Source organism: Pyricularia grisea (assembly GCF_004355905.1).
Source record: "Pyricularia grisea strain NI907 chromosome V map unlocalized Pyricularia_grisea_NI907_Scaffold_10, whole genome shotgun sequence".
Taxonomy (NCBI): Eukaryota; Fungi; Ascomycota; class Sordariomycetes; order Magnaporthales; family Pyriculariaceae; genus Pyricularia; species Pyricularia grisea.
This window is the reverse complement of record NW_022156722.1, coordinates 427,301-440,529: the sequence shown is the minus strand read 5'-3', so window position 1 is coordinate 440,529 and position 13,229 is coordinate 427,301. Positions and strand designations below refer to the sequence as shown.

Sequence of the window (13,229 nt, the reverse complement as noted above, 5' to 3'; positions counted from 1 at the left end):
GCGTGCAAAGAAAGCTTAGCTAGGGCTGGAAAACCACGAATGCCAGGGATTCGGACACGTAGATCTTGCCATGACATCCACCTGATGGTATTGTGCAGACCAAATTTGATAGAGCTATCGATACGACCCTCTTCATTACGTGATCTTCCAACGCGCGTGTCTGCCAGTCTGCCTTATGAACCAAAAACTGCTAATTTCCAAGGCGTTTTCCTAATCTTTTGTACATGGTCAGAATACTGCGTAATCGAAGAAAAAACTTGCATCAACGGGAAATTGACGCCCTAAGCCTCCTTTCCCCCATCGGACTATACTTTGCTACCTCGATCACAGTCTCTGATTGTAATCTGTAACCTCTCCAAAAACAAGCCGGTTTTTAGAACAAACTTGGAAATATGAGTCAATTAAAAACTTTAAATCTGCCGAAATTCTCTTAGTCGCAGTTTAAACTCTTTGCCACTTTGATTCATGCTGGATTTATCAAACTCTAGAGTCTACTACGTAGGGGCTTGAAGCCCAAAGGCGGATAAAGGCGGATAAAGCTTATGGTTTGTTTGGGAGCATCGATGCCTTGTGTATTCTAACGTACGCCCACTTCAACCATGACACAATCACATAAAACTAAAAGATCCTGTCCAAGGCAAAATAGTGATTCTGACGATGGACTAAGCGGTATCCACGGCCATGAAGAGAGGCTCGGGGAGTGAATTAACGTTACGCCTTGCAGATATGGCGTATGAATCACACGTTTAAGATTTTTACTGCATTCCCAAACCCAAATGCTACGTCGATATCCGAGCATTGGGTGCCTTGCCCATGATGGGGAATCGTACAAATAACCCCCCGAGACTTGGTAGATAGATGTACAAGAAAAGTTTTCAAGTCTTCTGCCACTTCAATCTGCAAGCTGTCGATCCCTATGGAGATATCAAGCGACACGGTTGTTTTGGAAAGCTGCGATGGCCGAGGTATTTTTACCTCTGCGCCAATATTGTGCTTGGCGCTGCTAGCAGCTCTATGGGCCAGCTGCGTCGTTGGCGTTGTTATCTACAGGATCTTTTTGCACCCTCTCGCCCACCTACCAGGGCCCAAGATTGCAGCTGCCACTTTTTTATACGAGATAGCCTGGGACTACTTTGGGGATGGCGCCTACCTCTACGAGATAGAAAAGATGCACAAAAAATACGGTTGGTGGGGGCCTTTGGGCTAATATTAATATGTATGGATGGACAATTTGCTAACTGAGCAGTACTGGCAGGGCCGATCGTTCGAGTAAACCCCCACGAGGTATCGATTTACGATCCGACCTACTACAACACCGTGTACGTGGGAGGTGCCATCAGACGCACAGATGCGCATCCGGCCTTTGGAGACGGCATGGATTTCAACGGTAGGTGGGCCCGAATAATATTCCAAAGAGCCAAATCTTGCAAAAGACTAACGCTCCATATTAGGCTCTCACGGCATGACAGTCAATCATCATCATCACAGGCTCCGGCGAAAGCCCATGGAGCCCTTCTTCTCAAAGAATGGCGTCGCCCAGCTGGAGCCTAGGCTATGCGAGCTAACGGTCACGCTTGTCCAGCGGCTACTCGAATACAAGGGCGTCGGCAAGGTCATCAGACTCGATCACGTATTTACTGCCATGGCAGGTGATGTGGTTAATGCCGTTTGTGTAGCCAAGCCTACCATGTCTTTTTTGCGACATGAGGATTTCAACCCTGACTGGTAAGCTCGCGCACCAAGATTGCTTGCAGTGTGGGAAAAACTGGCTTGCAAACTAACTGCATGTAAAAAGGTTCAATCTGTTCCACACGCTCATCAAATCAATGCCCGTCTTTATGAACTTTCCTTGGATTATTAGGTAGGTTTCCACTTCTCGCGCAATCGTGTCCATGTTTTTTTTTCTTCTTCTTGGTCTAACTGGGCCGGCGTAGAATAGTGCGGCTTGTTCCCACTGCGCTGTTGCAGCGATTAGATCCTCGAAGTCAGATGTTTCGGGATTGGAGAGAGGTACCCATAAAAGCCATGCCATTCATTCGATTTCCAGTTCAAGTCTAACTCCAAAAAAAATAGATGTCAGTTGACCATATAGTCGATGTCAAGAAGCGCAAAGAGAGTGGCAAAACCTTTGTGAACCGGGATTCCAAGATGCGCTGCGACACGCTGTTTGAACATCTGATTAATAGCGATCTGCCAGAGTCGGAGCTGTCGGTGGAGCGGCTGGCGTCCGAAGCCCAGGTCGTCATGGGCGCTGGTACTGTTACGACGGCCCGCACCATGGACTACCTAGCTGTCCACATTCTGCTCAACGACCGAGTGCATACGCGTTTGCGCCAAGAGCTTAAGGAGCCCATGAAGGACTTTCCTGAAAAGATGCCACCTCTGGCTGAGCTCGAGCAGCTGCCGTACCTGCAGGCTTGTATTAAAGAGGCCCTCCGCCTAAGTCCAGGCTTGACACACCGACTGCCTCGCGTGTCACCCGACACTGACCTCGTCTACAGGGGATGGACAATTCCACGAGGGGTAAGTAAGTTTTAGTCTTGTGTTTACTTTTTTTGCATCCCTCTGCTGACCCGTACTCTGTCCTTCAAGACCCCTGTGGGCATGTCGGCATGGTATATGCACACAGACCCCAACGTTTACCAAGATGCCATGACATTTCGCCCTGAACGCTGGCTGGAAAATGTCACTCCCGAGATGCACAGGAATTATGTGCCTTTTTCCAAGGGCTCGCGTCGATGCCTCGGGTCTGAGTACGTCTTGATCCCAGCCACAATCTACGCTCTTTGTCTAACATAACCATTCTTTCAAGGTTGGCATATGCCGAAATCACGATGGTGTTTGCAGCCCTTTTTGGTCCACAGGGCCCCAAGCTGAAGCTGTACGAGACAGACGCCTCAGATGCGGATCCCGCATGCGCCTTTCTGCTCCCACTGCCCAGATTGAGTAGCAAGGGGATCAGAGTCATGGTTGAGCCTTGAGCCTTGGCCGCTATTACCAAGGCTGCCGGTTCGTACGACTGCCGGCATACATGTATAAGAGAATACAAAGGCGGCATTACTGTATGAGGGTGATAGATACGTTTAAAGGGCTTGGAAACAGGAAGGAAGTTATTCCTTGTCTCATAGACTCATACTGTGTTACATTCTGCGTCTGGTTCTCGCTTTTCATTACATAACATGTTTTGTTCTCAGGGTAAAATGTGCGGTACTCGCATCAAATGAAGCCCATAAATTCCAATTACAGATTTTTCAAAGCGGCTAAACACCCAAGACTTCCAGGTTAGTACGTCTGGCAAAACGGCAAAGACCCAATAGGCCAAAACTCAAACGGCCATAACGAGGAAGGAAAGCACCATCTGGATCTCACGGGGTTGAAAAAGTACAAGGGTCACCGACACGATGATAATTTGACCGATTTATAATATCTAACTTAATCAGTAAAGCAGCTGCACTAATGCCTTACCGAGCGGCGAGATAATGGGACAGGCAGTCCGGATAAGGTTTTGTGGTGCATGTCTAATCTGTGGAGAAATAAACTTCGATTCGGGGGATTGTTAGCCGATATTATACTGTTAAACCTTGAAAAGCTGATTTTAACCTCCATCCCCTCGGGATTAATGGTTTCCGTAATTGGCAAAACAGCACAAACAAAATATTTCTACTTGCCCGATTATTTACAAAGTCCCACAGATATGTTACAATCTTTGCTACAATATTTAAAAATTACGTGGTTGGAAACGTTAACTACCCCCTCGCATATTTGGCCGTGAACTAACAATATTATTGTAACTAGAGTAGGTTTCGCTACTCCCTGTGCAAAAGGATATGTAACATGAAGGAGGACATGAAAGATTCATTCTAAATATCAGATATTCATATCCTAATAATTTTACACGATCGGCTAAATTCGCTCAGTTTAACTTTAACCTCTGGAAAAACTAGTCGGGGCCCAGGGCTGGAGATCTGTCATTATGACCAGAATTTGTCACTTTGTCGTATAAGTATTTAGCATGGTTTTAAATTGAAGCTGTTAAACTTGAGAATCGTTTATCTTACCAACTACGGATAAAATAGACTTACAAGTCGTCAGTAAAAGCATTTTGTATGCCGCACACTAAGCTTGGTTTATGTGTAAAACACTAAATAATTAGACGCACTCCAAAGTCACAGATTGCAGCCGAAATGATATATCGCTAACTCTTGCTAGATCTTCCGGGGATCAAAATTTGCGAGGCTGATATGAAGCTTTTTACCCTCCCACGTAGCCCTGAGTATTGTGCGAGTCAAATACATGGGATCGTGCGGTCGATCTGCATTCAGTGAAAACGTCACGCTAAAGCCATGCGCATCTCGCCTGTCTGGTCTGCTTAGTTAAGACGGTGCCACGTGGTGCCATCCCGCTCATAAATTAACTCGGTTGACGGAACTCTGCGGCGCGAAGCAACGATTACGAGTAAACGCATTTGAATCGATCAAGGCATCCAATAACAACTTAAAAACCGTCTTGGGCACGGTAATCAACCTCTCCCCTACAACCATCCTCAATCCGGTTCCCCAGCTTTTTACAATGGAAGCTGTTGCGCTTTCTCATGCTCACGACGTGCTTGCCACGTTTAACTATATGGATTTGACCGACCCTAGCTATGCTGATCCGGTTACGTTCCCATCCGACGAAAACGAGCGGTAAGATTGGCGAAACGTGGTACCACAGTTTGTGAGACAAGTCTAACCTTTTGTCAAAACCTCAGGAAAAATATCGCAAATCTGCCCGGGAACAAAAAACCGTCCGTCTCGTTGGAGTTTACCGTCAAGGACATTAGCGCAGAAGTGGACAAGTTTACTCTCGACGACCACGGTTTCCAGTATATCAAACACCAAAGCGGCCTTTCCGGCAACGACTTCCAGGATGATGAAAAGATTCAGGAGGTTTACTACGCCGAGTCAATTGATTTACTCAAAAGAATGTACGTTTTGCATAATTTGCGGCAGCCTCCGCGACACTTGACCTGGGCATAGCTTACAAAGTATCAGAACCGGGGCGTCTTACGTGCACATCTACGAGCACAATTCTCGTGGGCCCTTTAGACCCAAACACAACTTGGATATTCCGATGCACAATCCCTGCCATTTTGTCCATTGCGACCAGTCCTACGACGGCGCCAAGACGATCGCCCTGAGTCGCATCCCGGACAAGGATTTCGCTGAGAAGGCAGTCCAGGGCCACTTTGCCGTTGTGAATGTAAGTAACAGGCCCCCGCAGAACTGGCGAGGTCAGCACAGACACTAATTAGCGCCGTCTCCCAAGGTCTGGCGGCCTGTGAAGACAATTTATAAAGATCCTTTTGCCTGCGCCGATGGCGTTTCGGTGGTAGATGAGACTGACCTGGCCCCGATGCCCATCCAGGCCGATGACCTCACCGAGGAGGGATGGTCGGTTGGTCCCAACAAGCAGCACCGATGGTATTTCAAATATGCGCAGCAGCCCGACGAGGTCCTACTTTTCAAGAATTTTGATTCCCACGGCAAAGTTAGAAGGATCGTGCACTCGGCGTTTGTAGATCCGGCTCATATTAATGATTATCCCCGGGAGAGCATCGAGCTGCGTTGTATTCTTGTTTTTGGACAAAACCCCGCGAAAGAATGAGCCAAGGGCCTTGGAGTTTGACCAACACGCTTTAAATAGGGCAAATTTTGGTTCACGGGTTCGGACATGCGAGTGGGTATAAATTACGTGCCAAACTATCGGTACACGTAATAGAGATTTGGTCTAGCAGCACAATTTGGAAATTGATTTTCTTTTCTTTTTTCTTTTTTTCTGATTTGTTTCAGCAAGACTTTCCCGAACATGGTAAGAAATCATCCCATTCTCGGGTTATCGGCAAACATTCGAGTCGTAAATATCAGGTGTACGACCACCTGATCTCGGCGAGATGTAGCAGAATCTTTAATATATTCTGCAATCCCGTAAATAGTTAGATTTAGCTTAGACCATGCATTAGAATACGGATTTTGTTTTTTGTTTGTTTTAACGATCGCAGCGATCATACGATTCCTATCAACACCCAGGTTGTCAACGTAAGTTAACCTTTTTAAGTTTCGCTGTGTACCTTTTTCTATTTCTTTGTTTTCCTTTTCTCAAAAAACTTTTGGCTTATTTCTAAAACTATCATTTTAGCCGATGACTGGGCTACTTTGGCGCTAACAGGCCTATGTTAATATATCGTATATATTAGCCGTGGTGCAAGCCAACTTCGACGCTTGGTGGTCGCCTCTTCGTACCTTCCTTCAAAATCGCCCTTAACCTTTATTATTCAAGCATTTTTATCTATTATGGAACCATTCCGACCCATGCAATTTCCATTGGGCGGTGCTGCTCCGCAAGGAACGCGCCTGGCCACCGCTGCCGAGCTGGACAAGCGTAGCGACGACGAAATCATAGCCATGCTCACGGGTTCCATCGACCCACCCTGCAACGAAAAGAACATGTGGGCATACTGGCATACGGGTTTTGAAGCCATGCCAGCTTGGAACAAGCGGAACGTGGTGAACTGGGTTCGACTACTAGGACCTTCTTGGACGGTACGTGTGCTTGACGGCGTCCCGGGGTCGGCACGCAATGCGACCAAGCTTGTTCCCCCCTCGATGCTTCCACCAGCCATGAATGCAGGGACCATGTCGGGTCCTTATATTGGCACGCACTCGGCAGACTTTGTACGCCTACCGCTCCTGTTTCTGTACGGAGGATGCTGGCTGGATGTCGGGGCGATTCTCCTGCGGCCGTTGGACGATATATGGGCCCTGCTCGAGGACGCCACGCAGCCCTATGAGTTTGCCGCCTTCAACTACGAGACGCGCCCAGGAGAAACCTCAATCATAAACACGTGGATGATGGCCCGCAAAGGCAACGAAATGATCCGCCGCTGGCATGATACCTTCCTGCACGTCTGGGGCGACGCCACCAGCTGCGATGGTTTGTCAAAGCACCCGCTTCTCCGCCACCTCAAGCCGTACTTTTCACCCACGGATCCGTTAATCATGAACGAGAACCACGAGGATGTCGTCAAGTCTGGAGCCATTATGGACTATGGGGCCCAGGTGCACTGCCTGGAGCGACTGCGGGACCTCGTGGACAGCCAAGACGGCTGGGACGGCCGGGCCTGCATCGACAGGACGGCGTTCCTATTGCCGGCGTTGAAGGAAATGTGGTACTACCAGGAAAGAACAGAGTTTATGGGCTACAAGCAGTTTGATTTGCTGACGACAAAGCTTGATGCGGCCGATGCGCAAAGGGCCCAGGCCGAGACCTTTGTCAGCGACATGCTAGCCAACACGCTAATGATGAAGTTCTGCCACGGTCTCAAGGGCGCCATGGCTTCCAGCCTGGCCGACCTATGGGACGGCCCCGCCAACCAAGATGCTGATCACAGACAAGGCACATTTGCCGAGTATCTCCGATGGGGGTCTGTGCACTTGCGCCAGACAAGGAGCTTGGTGCCCGAGAAACTTAGCCCAACAACCAATAAGCAACACCGAGCCGCTATCTTTGAGCCCTTTCCCGTGTCGAGCACATGACCAAACAACTGCAGGGTGAGGTCGATATTCACATTAGACCAACAAAGAACAAACTGGCTGCAAGGCCTGTAAAGGCCAGTAGATTTTCTGCTCAAGGTTAGCGCAGGTAGAATTAGGGTTAGGTTTCGCTAAATAAATTATCTGTCCTGCTACTACCCACAAACGGCGACCTTGTGTGACGATCAAGCCATTGGAGTAATTTGTTCTTGGGGCCAATGTACATCGGATCTACTCGGATGATGGATTATTATACCGAACTCACGATTTTCAGGCCCAATCTTCCGCCCTACAAGGTTCCGATTAACTTAGGGTTTAAAGGGTGTCCACAGATCGGCTTATCCCAACTTTGAGGTCGCTACCCATTACCGCCAAAAGTCTAATGAAGACTTGTTGAGGAAATATCAAACTATCAGATGATAAATATCGGGAACTGTGAGCAAACTTCGCAGGCAGCTAGTCTCGGCGCTTATCCCTTCTCCAACGCGATCCACGATTAAGCTGTGGCTCCATTGCTTAACTTTGCGTATACCTGTCGGTCCACGCGAAAACTTCCATAGTGTAGGTTTCAGGATAATTTGTTCATTTTCGCCGTTTACAGCGGTATTTTCGGCAGTTTGGCGACCAACACTCCGAAACGCCATGCGGCTGAAAGGTAAATGGAGCGCTCGGTTCATCCTGCGATCGCAGGGGGGTTTAGTCTGAGCACTGAGACTAGCAGGCAGCTATATTTAATCATTACCATTGCTCGACATTTCCATTTTCTTTACAGCAGCACACGTGTCCCAACACTTTGTCTCGTTCGATTCCAGATCCTCTGCACATTACTTGTTCAATTGTAATTGCCCCGATGGCCTCTATCTTTACCAATATTCCATCTAGCTTTGGCCAAAGCGCTTTTGCTTTTGTTGTAATATTAGTTATCTTGGGCGCTTCTAGCCTATCCCATATTCTTCTTCAAAGGCTTATTTACTACCACAAAGTGCGACGTATACCATATGCCCACAATGTGGGCTTCTGGAAGCGCTGGCTCTCGAACGAGCCTCGCGATAGTTTCCTCCGCGACTTTGGCGGGCTAAGCAAAATTGGATTCGACAAGGTATGAAAGTTCAAGATGACGGTTCAGTTACATCCATGGCACCAGCCTGACAGAGCTCAGAATGAGCACGCGTTTCGCGTCCAGACCGATCACAGCGAAGTCATTATCTTGGCGCCGAAATATGCCACCGAAATCAGGGATGGGAAGGGCCTCTCGGCAGGGTCGTATACAGAGATTGTAAGCCATCAGTTTAGGGTCTGCCAGTTACCTCAGTCGCTGACCGTTGCCGCTCAGGAGTTGATGGGTAATCTCCCTGGCATGGAGGCCTTCTCCTTTGCCGGAACACATCGCGAACTTATGCACGATGTCATTACCAGACACTTGAATCGTGCTTTGCGTGAGTTTTTTTATTTTTTTATTTTTTTTGTTTCAATTCCGTCCAAGGCATTTAAGCCAGTTTCGAGCCTAATGTGATACGAAAATGCAGCTTCAATGTTGTCTGGTATCGCGGAGGAAGCGAGCGAATGCCTCAACTCGTTATGGGGAAAGTCCTCCGGTATGTATCGTTGAACTGTGTCTCTTTTGCCTGGAGATGATACCAACTGACCTCGTGGACTCATCCAGAGTGGAAAACTATCCCCCTCTACGAGAGCATGCTATCTACCATCTCCCAGGTGTCTATCCGCGTATTCCTTGGCCCGGAAATGTCCCGCAACAAACGCTGGGTCCAAGTCAACTTGCAGTACACCGTTGTTGGTCTGGGTGCTGTGTCGGCGTTGCGCCGGTGGCCACGCTTTTTGCTGCCAATTATTCATCACTTCCACCCCCAGATGCGAGCAACGCGTGCGCTGATTAAAGAGGCGAAAGAAATTCTACGCCCGGTCGTTGAGTCGCGAAAGTCCAAAAGGGACGGCTCATCCAACTCCCTCGACTGGTTCCAGGAGGTGGCCGCGCAAAGAGGTGAGCGTTACAACCCAGAAGTTGCCCAGCTCACCTTCTCTGTGGCTGCGATGCACAGCACCAGCGATCATCTTACTCAGGTTTTATTCGACCTGGCCAGACATCAGGACGCAGTGCACGCGCTGCGGCGAGAGATGGTCAAAGTCATCGGAGACGAGGGCTGGACCATCACCGCTTTGAACAATCTCAAGCTGATGGACAGTGTCCTCAAGGAATCGCAGCGACTGAAGCCGGTTAACCAGGGTAAGTTTCTTCTCGTGTCGTCATGCCAACGCGGAAGCCTTGATGTGATCAAATAATGCGAGGCGGAGCACCAAGTTAACATAGCAGCCATCACAGTCTTTAACAAGCGCGCAGTGTTAAAGGACATCTACCTCAGTAACGGCGTCTGCCTGCCCAAGGGATCTTTTGTCGCTGTCTCCTGCTCCCGTATGCGCGACCCGGCCGTCTATCCGGACCCGGACGAGTTCAAGCCTGATCGTTTCGTCAAGCTCGCAAGTTCAGACTCGGAAACAGCGCGCTACAGCGGCTTCTCCGCCGTGAGCATTGACCACACGGGCTTCGGATTCGGAAAACACGCGTGTCCGGGCAGGATCTATGTGACTCTGGAGCTCAAAATCATCTTGTGTCACATCCTACTCCTCTATGATATCAAGGTGCCGGAAGGCTTCGTGCCGAACCTGATGATCCATGGCTTCGACAGCCTCACCGACTTGACAGCTTCCATGCACATCAAGAGACGCGAGCCGGAGATTCACCTGCCGGAATATCAGCCGTTATTAACGTAGCTCTCCGATTCCTATGTTCGAAGCTGTGAAATAATTTGCCAAAGGTGTATATTGATGTTAAAAATGGGCCTATAAGGGCCCTGCGACCGTATGTTGGCTCAAATCGGCTATTTATCCCCAGATTAGGACGAGCGCTTTTTTTGGACGATTTAATCGGCCAAAAAGCCATGTGGCTAATAAAGTATACGGAGCGTTCGGTCCACCTGCAACGCAGGGGGTCTAGACTAGTCTAAGCATTAAGAATGGGAGTGGCCGGAATACAGGGGTGTTAACTTACCAAATCCGGCGGCGGTATATCGTTATGTTAGTTAATTAATTGTAGCGAACGTACCTGTAATCGCTGCGATGGGTAAAACAACATAACGACCAAGATAGTATTTTAACGCATGATTTAAACTAAGCGTAACTAACTACGGGATTGCAAAATCTGTTGAAGATTCTGCCACGTGTTTCTAAATTACATGTTATGTATATGATTTATCCAATTCGTATGTTTGCCGATGAACCGACAAGCGCAGCTATAATCATAATTACCCTTGTTTCACTCCTGACCTGAGATAGGTACTGGCCCAGTCGGCGCCCTACTGGCAGGAATCCAACCCTGGTGAGCGGTCCGCACACCATACTTGACTGGATAGTCAATCTTTGTGTGCATAACTCCCCAATTGTACCAAAACACGTGATCACCCTCCTCTTCTGGCCCGACGTAGATGTTCTCTGGCCGTAGGACCCTGATCTGAAGCTTGGTAAGGAAATCCCGTATTTCTTTGACATCTTCAATGACTCTAGGCGTCTCTTCGGCATTGTTGCGGATGAAAAGACGACGGACAGTGTTGGGTTGGACTTGGAAATGCTTTTTGCCGGTGACACTGTTCATCCAGACGAGGGGAAGCTTTGAGAAAGTTCAGCTTTTGTAGTGGGAGGGATCAAGAGCTCGAGGAGAAAAAACAAGGGGGGGGGGGGGGGCAATGCACGTACAACAAGTTGGTTCTTTGGCTTCCTTGGCATGGCCTCCATCACGTCAAAGGGCACCTCTCTGCCCTCGCAGGCGACATTGAGACCGTTGGGGTTCCCGCGACAGCCGAGGATCCACTCGTAAGGGTAAAACATCTGCTCACACCAGCTGTGGTCTGCCATTTGCTGCTCCTCTGGCGTGAGCATGTCATATAGCTGGGCCGTGCTGAAAAAGGCCGTACGTCCTGGCTTAACCTTTTTGGTCAAGCCAGAGCCATCGGCCCAATCGACCGTCTGCTCGCCCTCTGGTAGCTTGATGCAGCGAAAGGATGTATATATGGGGCCGTGGACGACATACTGCGGGCCGTCCATGTGCCACGACTGGAAGCGTGCGATGCCTTTTTCAAAATCCTCCTTGGGCAGGGGCTTAGAATAATAGAGGTCGGCGAATGGCTCCTCGATCGTAACGTCCTTCAGCCCGAAGTGATCCTCTCCTTGGTATCCTTTACCCATGAGATATAGACGACCAGCGCCAGGGATTAACGAGTAGCCAAGTTTAGCCTGCCGAACAAAGTGGTTAACTTGAGTCTTTCCATCGAGCTGTAGAATATTCGAAATTACCAGAATTCCCTTTCCCTCGGGATTGTACATCTTGGCCCATTCGTCATCAGTCAACTCGGGAGAGTCGGGATCAAGCCTTCGCAACAGCTCCCAGTTCTTGCTGGGAAGCTCATTTGCCTGGCCTTTTACGACAACAACCAAGTATTGCTGGATCACCTCACGAAATTTGTTGACGTCATCGTCTACAATAGCTTCGTCAGCTGGGGTTTCTCCAAACAGCGGGCTAGAACCGGTAGAGTCGCAGCCGTCGTTACCTGTCATGTTGTTGAGGTCCAGTCCACGAATCTCCGCCCCAAACTATATCGCTGTTAGCCTGATACGCCAGGGGTATCAAGTCAAGCAAGAACTCACGTTTAAGCCCTGGCCAAACGGCTTGATGTCGAAGGAATTGGCTTTGGTGGTGGTGTTTATTGTGGCAGAAGTCGTCATAGTGGCGGAAGTGGCTTTTGGTGAACGAGTTGGCGAAGTGATAATCAGGTGGCTACAATTGGAATGTGCTGCTCTGCAGAAATTACTAGGTGATCATGGCATGATACAGCGAGTGCGAGATGCTCCTTTAAAATATTTGGACCAACCGAGTTTTCCCAGCTCAACTTTTTGCATGCCCAGGCTTACTGCACTCCGAATCTGCTCGCTCGCTCCCCATCAGATGAAATCGCCGGGGCGCTTAAAGCATGAGAAATAAATTCAATATCAAAAAAAAGATCAGTAGCACAATTACAGGATGTACATCTAGTTAGCTGAAGAAGTCGAGATCGTAGGCTGTTTGTTAGATGGTATCTGTTGAAGATTCTGCTGCGTGTTTCTGAGATCACGTGGTAATACAGGTAATCTATATGACTCGCATGTCTGCCGATAAACCGACAGTATCGGGTAATGCCGAAATTTAAAGTTTCAAAATTAGAAATACCTAGTGTCGTTAATTACCCAGGGCATGATATTCTCGCTGAATAGGCTTTCTTGACCCCAATCAGGCGATACTTTGTTCCTGTCCGAGGGGAGGCGACCTTTAGCCGAAGTTCGATTTTTACAAAAGGTTTTATTAGCAATTGAGCCTGTGAGCTGTCAGTTACGTGCAGATGCACGGCCGCTCGTGCCACGCATTATCAAGATCACCACTTTTCAGGTTTATCGGAACAAAAATACCTAAATGGGATAGATGAAGGGACGATTTATTCAACTTCACGCTTTACCGAATATGGTAGGCTTTTCAGTCGATCGATCGGTTTACAAAAGTTTCTTTGGATAAACGGGTTAAAAGTAGTAAATTAATATATAACTAGCTTAAGACTAGAA

General features: G+C 48.4%; 4 protein-coding genes across 4 annotated transcripts; 3 read left to right on the top strand and 1 right to left on the bottom strand.

The window, feature by feature from the left end:
* Window positions 1-916: 916 nt before the first annotated feature.
* Window positions 917-2,981, top strand: PgNI_11655 (uncharacterized protein; the record flags this gene model as incomplete). Its single annotated transcript, XM_031131620.1, has 8 exons — window positions 917-1,184; window positions 1,247-1,387; window positions 1,452-1,725; window positions 1,796-1,861; window positions 1,935-2,010; window positions 2,074-2,523; window positions 2,593-2,753; window positions 2,813-2,981. 8 exons carry the CDS (start codon window positions 917-919, stop codon window positions 2,979-2,981), a joined length of 1,605 nt encoding a protein of 534 aa, XP_030976660.1.
* A 1,487-nt stretch (window positions 2,982-4,468) lies between these two features.
* PgNI_11654 (uncharacterized protein) lies at window positions 4,469-7,574 on the top strand (the record flags this gene model as incomplete). The annotated part of the gene is made up of 5 exons (XM_031131619.1): window positions 4,469-4,685; window positions 4,751-4,966; window positions 5,034-5,241; window positions 5,308-5,608; window positions 6,319-7,574. The coding sequence occupies exons 1-5, from the start codon at window positions 4,570-4,572 to the stop codon at window positions 7,572-7,574; spliced, it is 2,097 nt and encodes a 698-aa protein (XP_030976659.1). The 5' UTR covers window positions 4,469-4,569.
* Window positions 7,575-8,685: 1,111 nt separating this feature from the next.
* On the top strand, window positions 8,686-10,358 carry PgNI_11653 (uncharacterized protein; the record flags this gene model as incomplete). The annotated part of the gene is made up of 5 exons (XM_031131618.1): window positions 8,686-8,847; window positions 8,905-9,007; window positions 9,098-9,166; window positions 9,235-9,813; window positions 9,910-10,358. 5 exons carry the CDS (start codon window positions 8,686-8,688, stop codon window positions 10,356-10,358), a joined length of 1,362 nt encoding a protein of 453 aa, XP_030976450.1.
* Window positions 10,359-10,724: 366 nt separating this feature from the next.
* PgNI_11652 (uncharacterized protein) lies at window positions 10,725-12,572 on the bottom strand. The gene is made up of 4 exons (XM_031131617.1): window positions 12,509-12,572; window positions 12,285-12,430; window positions 11,337-12,230; window positions 10,725-11,250 (listed from the first exon to the last, which is right to left on the bottom strand). The coding sequence occupies exons 1-4, from the start codon at window positions 12,534-12,536 to the stop codon at window positions 10,900-10,902; spliced, it is 1,419 nt and encodes a 472-aa protein (XP_030976572.1). The 5' UTR covers window positions 12,537-12,572; the 3' UTR covers window positions 10,725-10,899.
* Window positions 12,573-13,229: the final 657 nt, after the last annotated feature.

Bases quoted from the DNA above. Each gene is read 5' to 3' on its own strand.
- PgNI_11652 (XM_031131617.1), bottom strand. From the start codon at position 12,536: ATGCAAAAAGTTGAGCTGGGAAAACTCG. The intron at 12,431-12,508 runs GTTGGTCCAAAT...TCTGCAGAGCAG, and splicing joins AGTTGAGCTGGGAAAACTCG to CACATTCCAATTGTAGCCAC. The intron at 11,251-11,336 runs GTACGTGCATTG...ACTTTCTCAAAG, and splicing joins AGCCAAAGAACCAACTTGTT to CTTCCCCTCGTCTGGATGAA.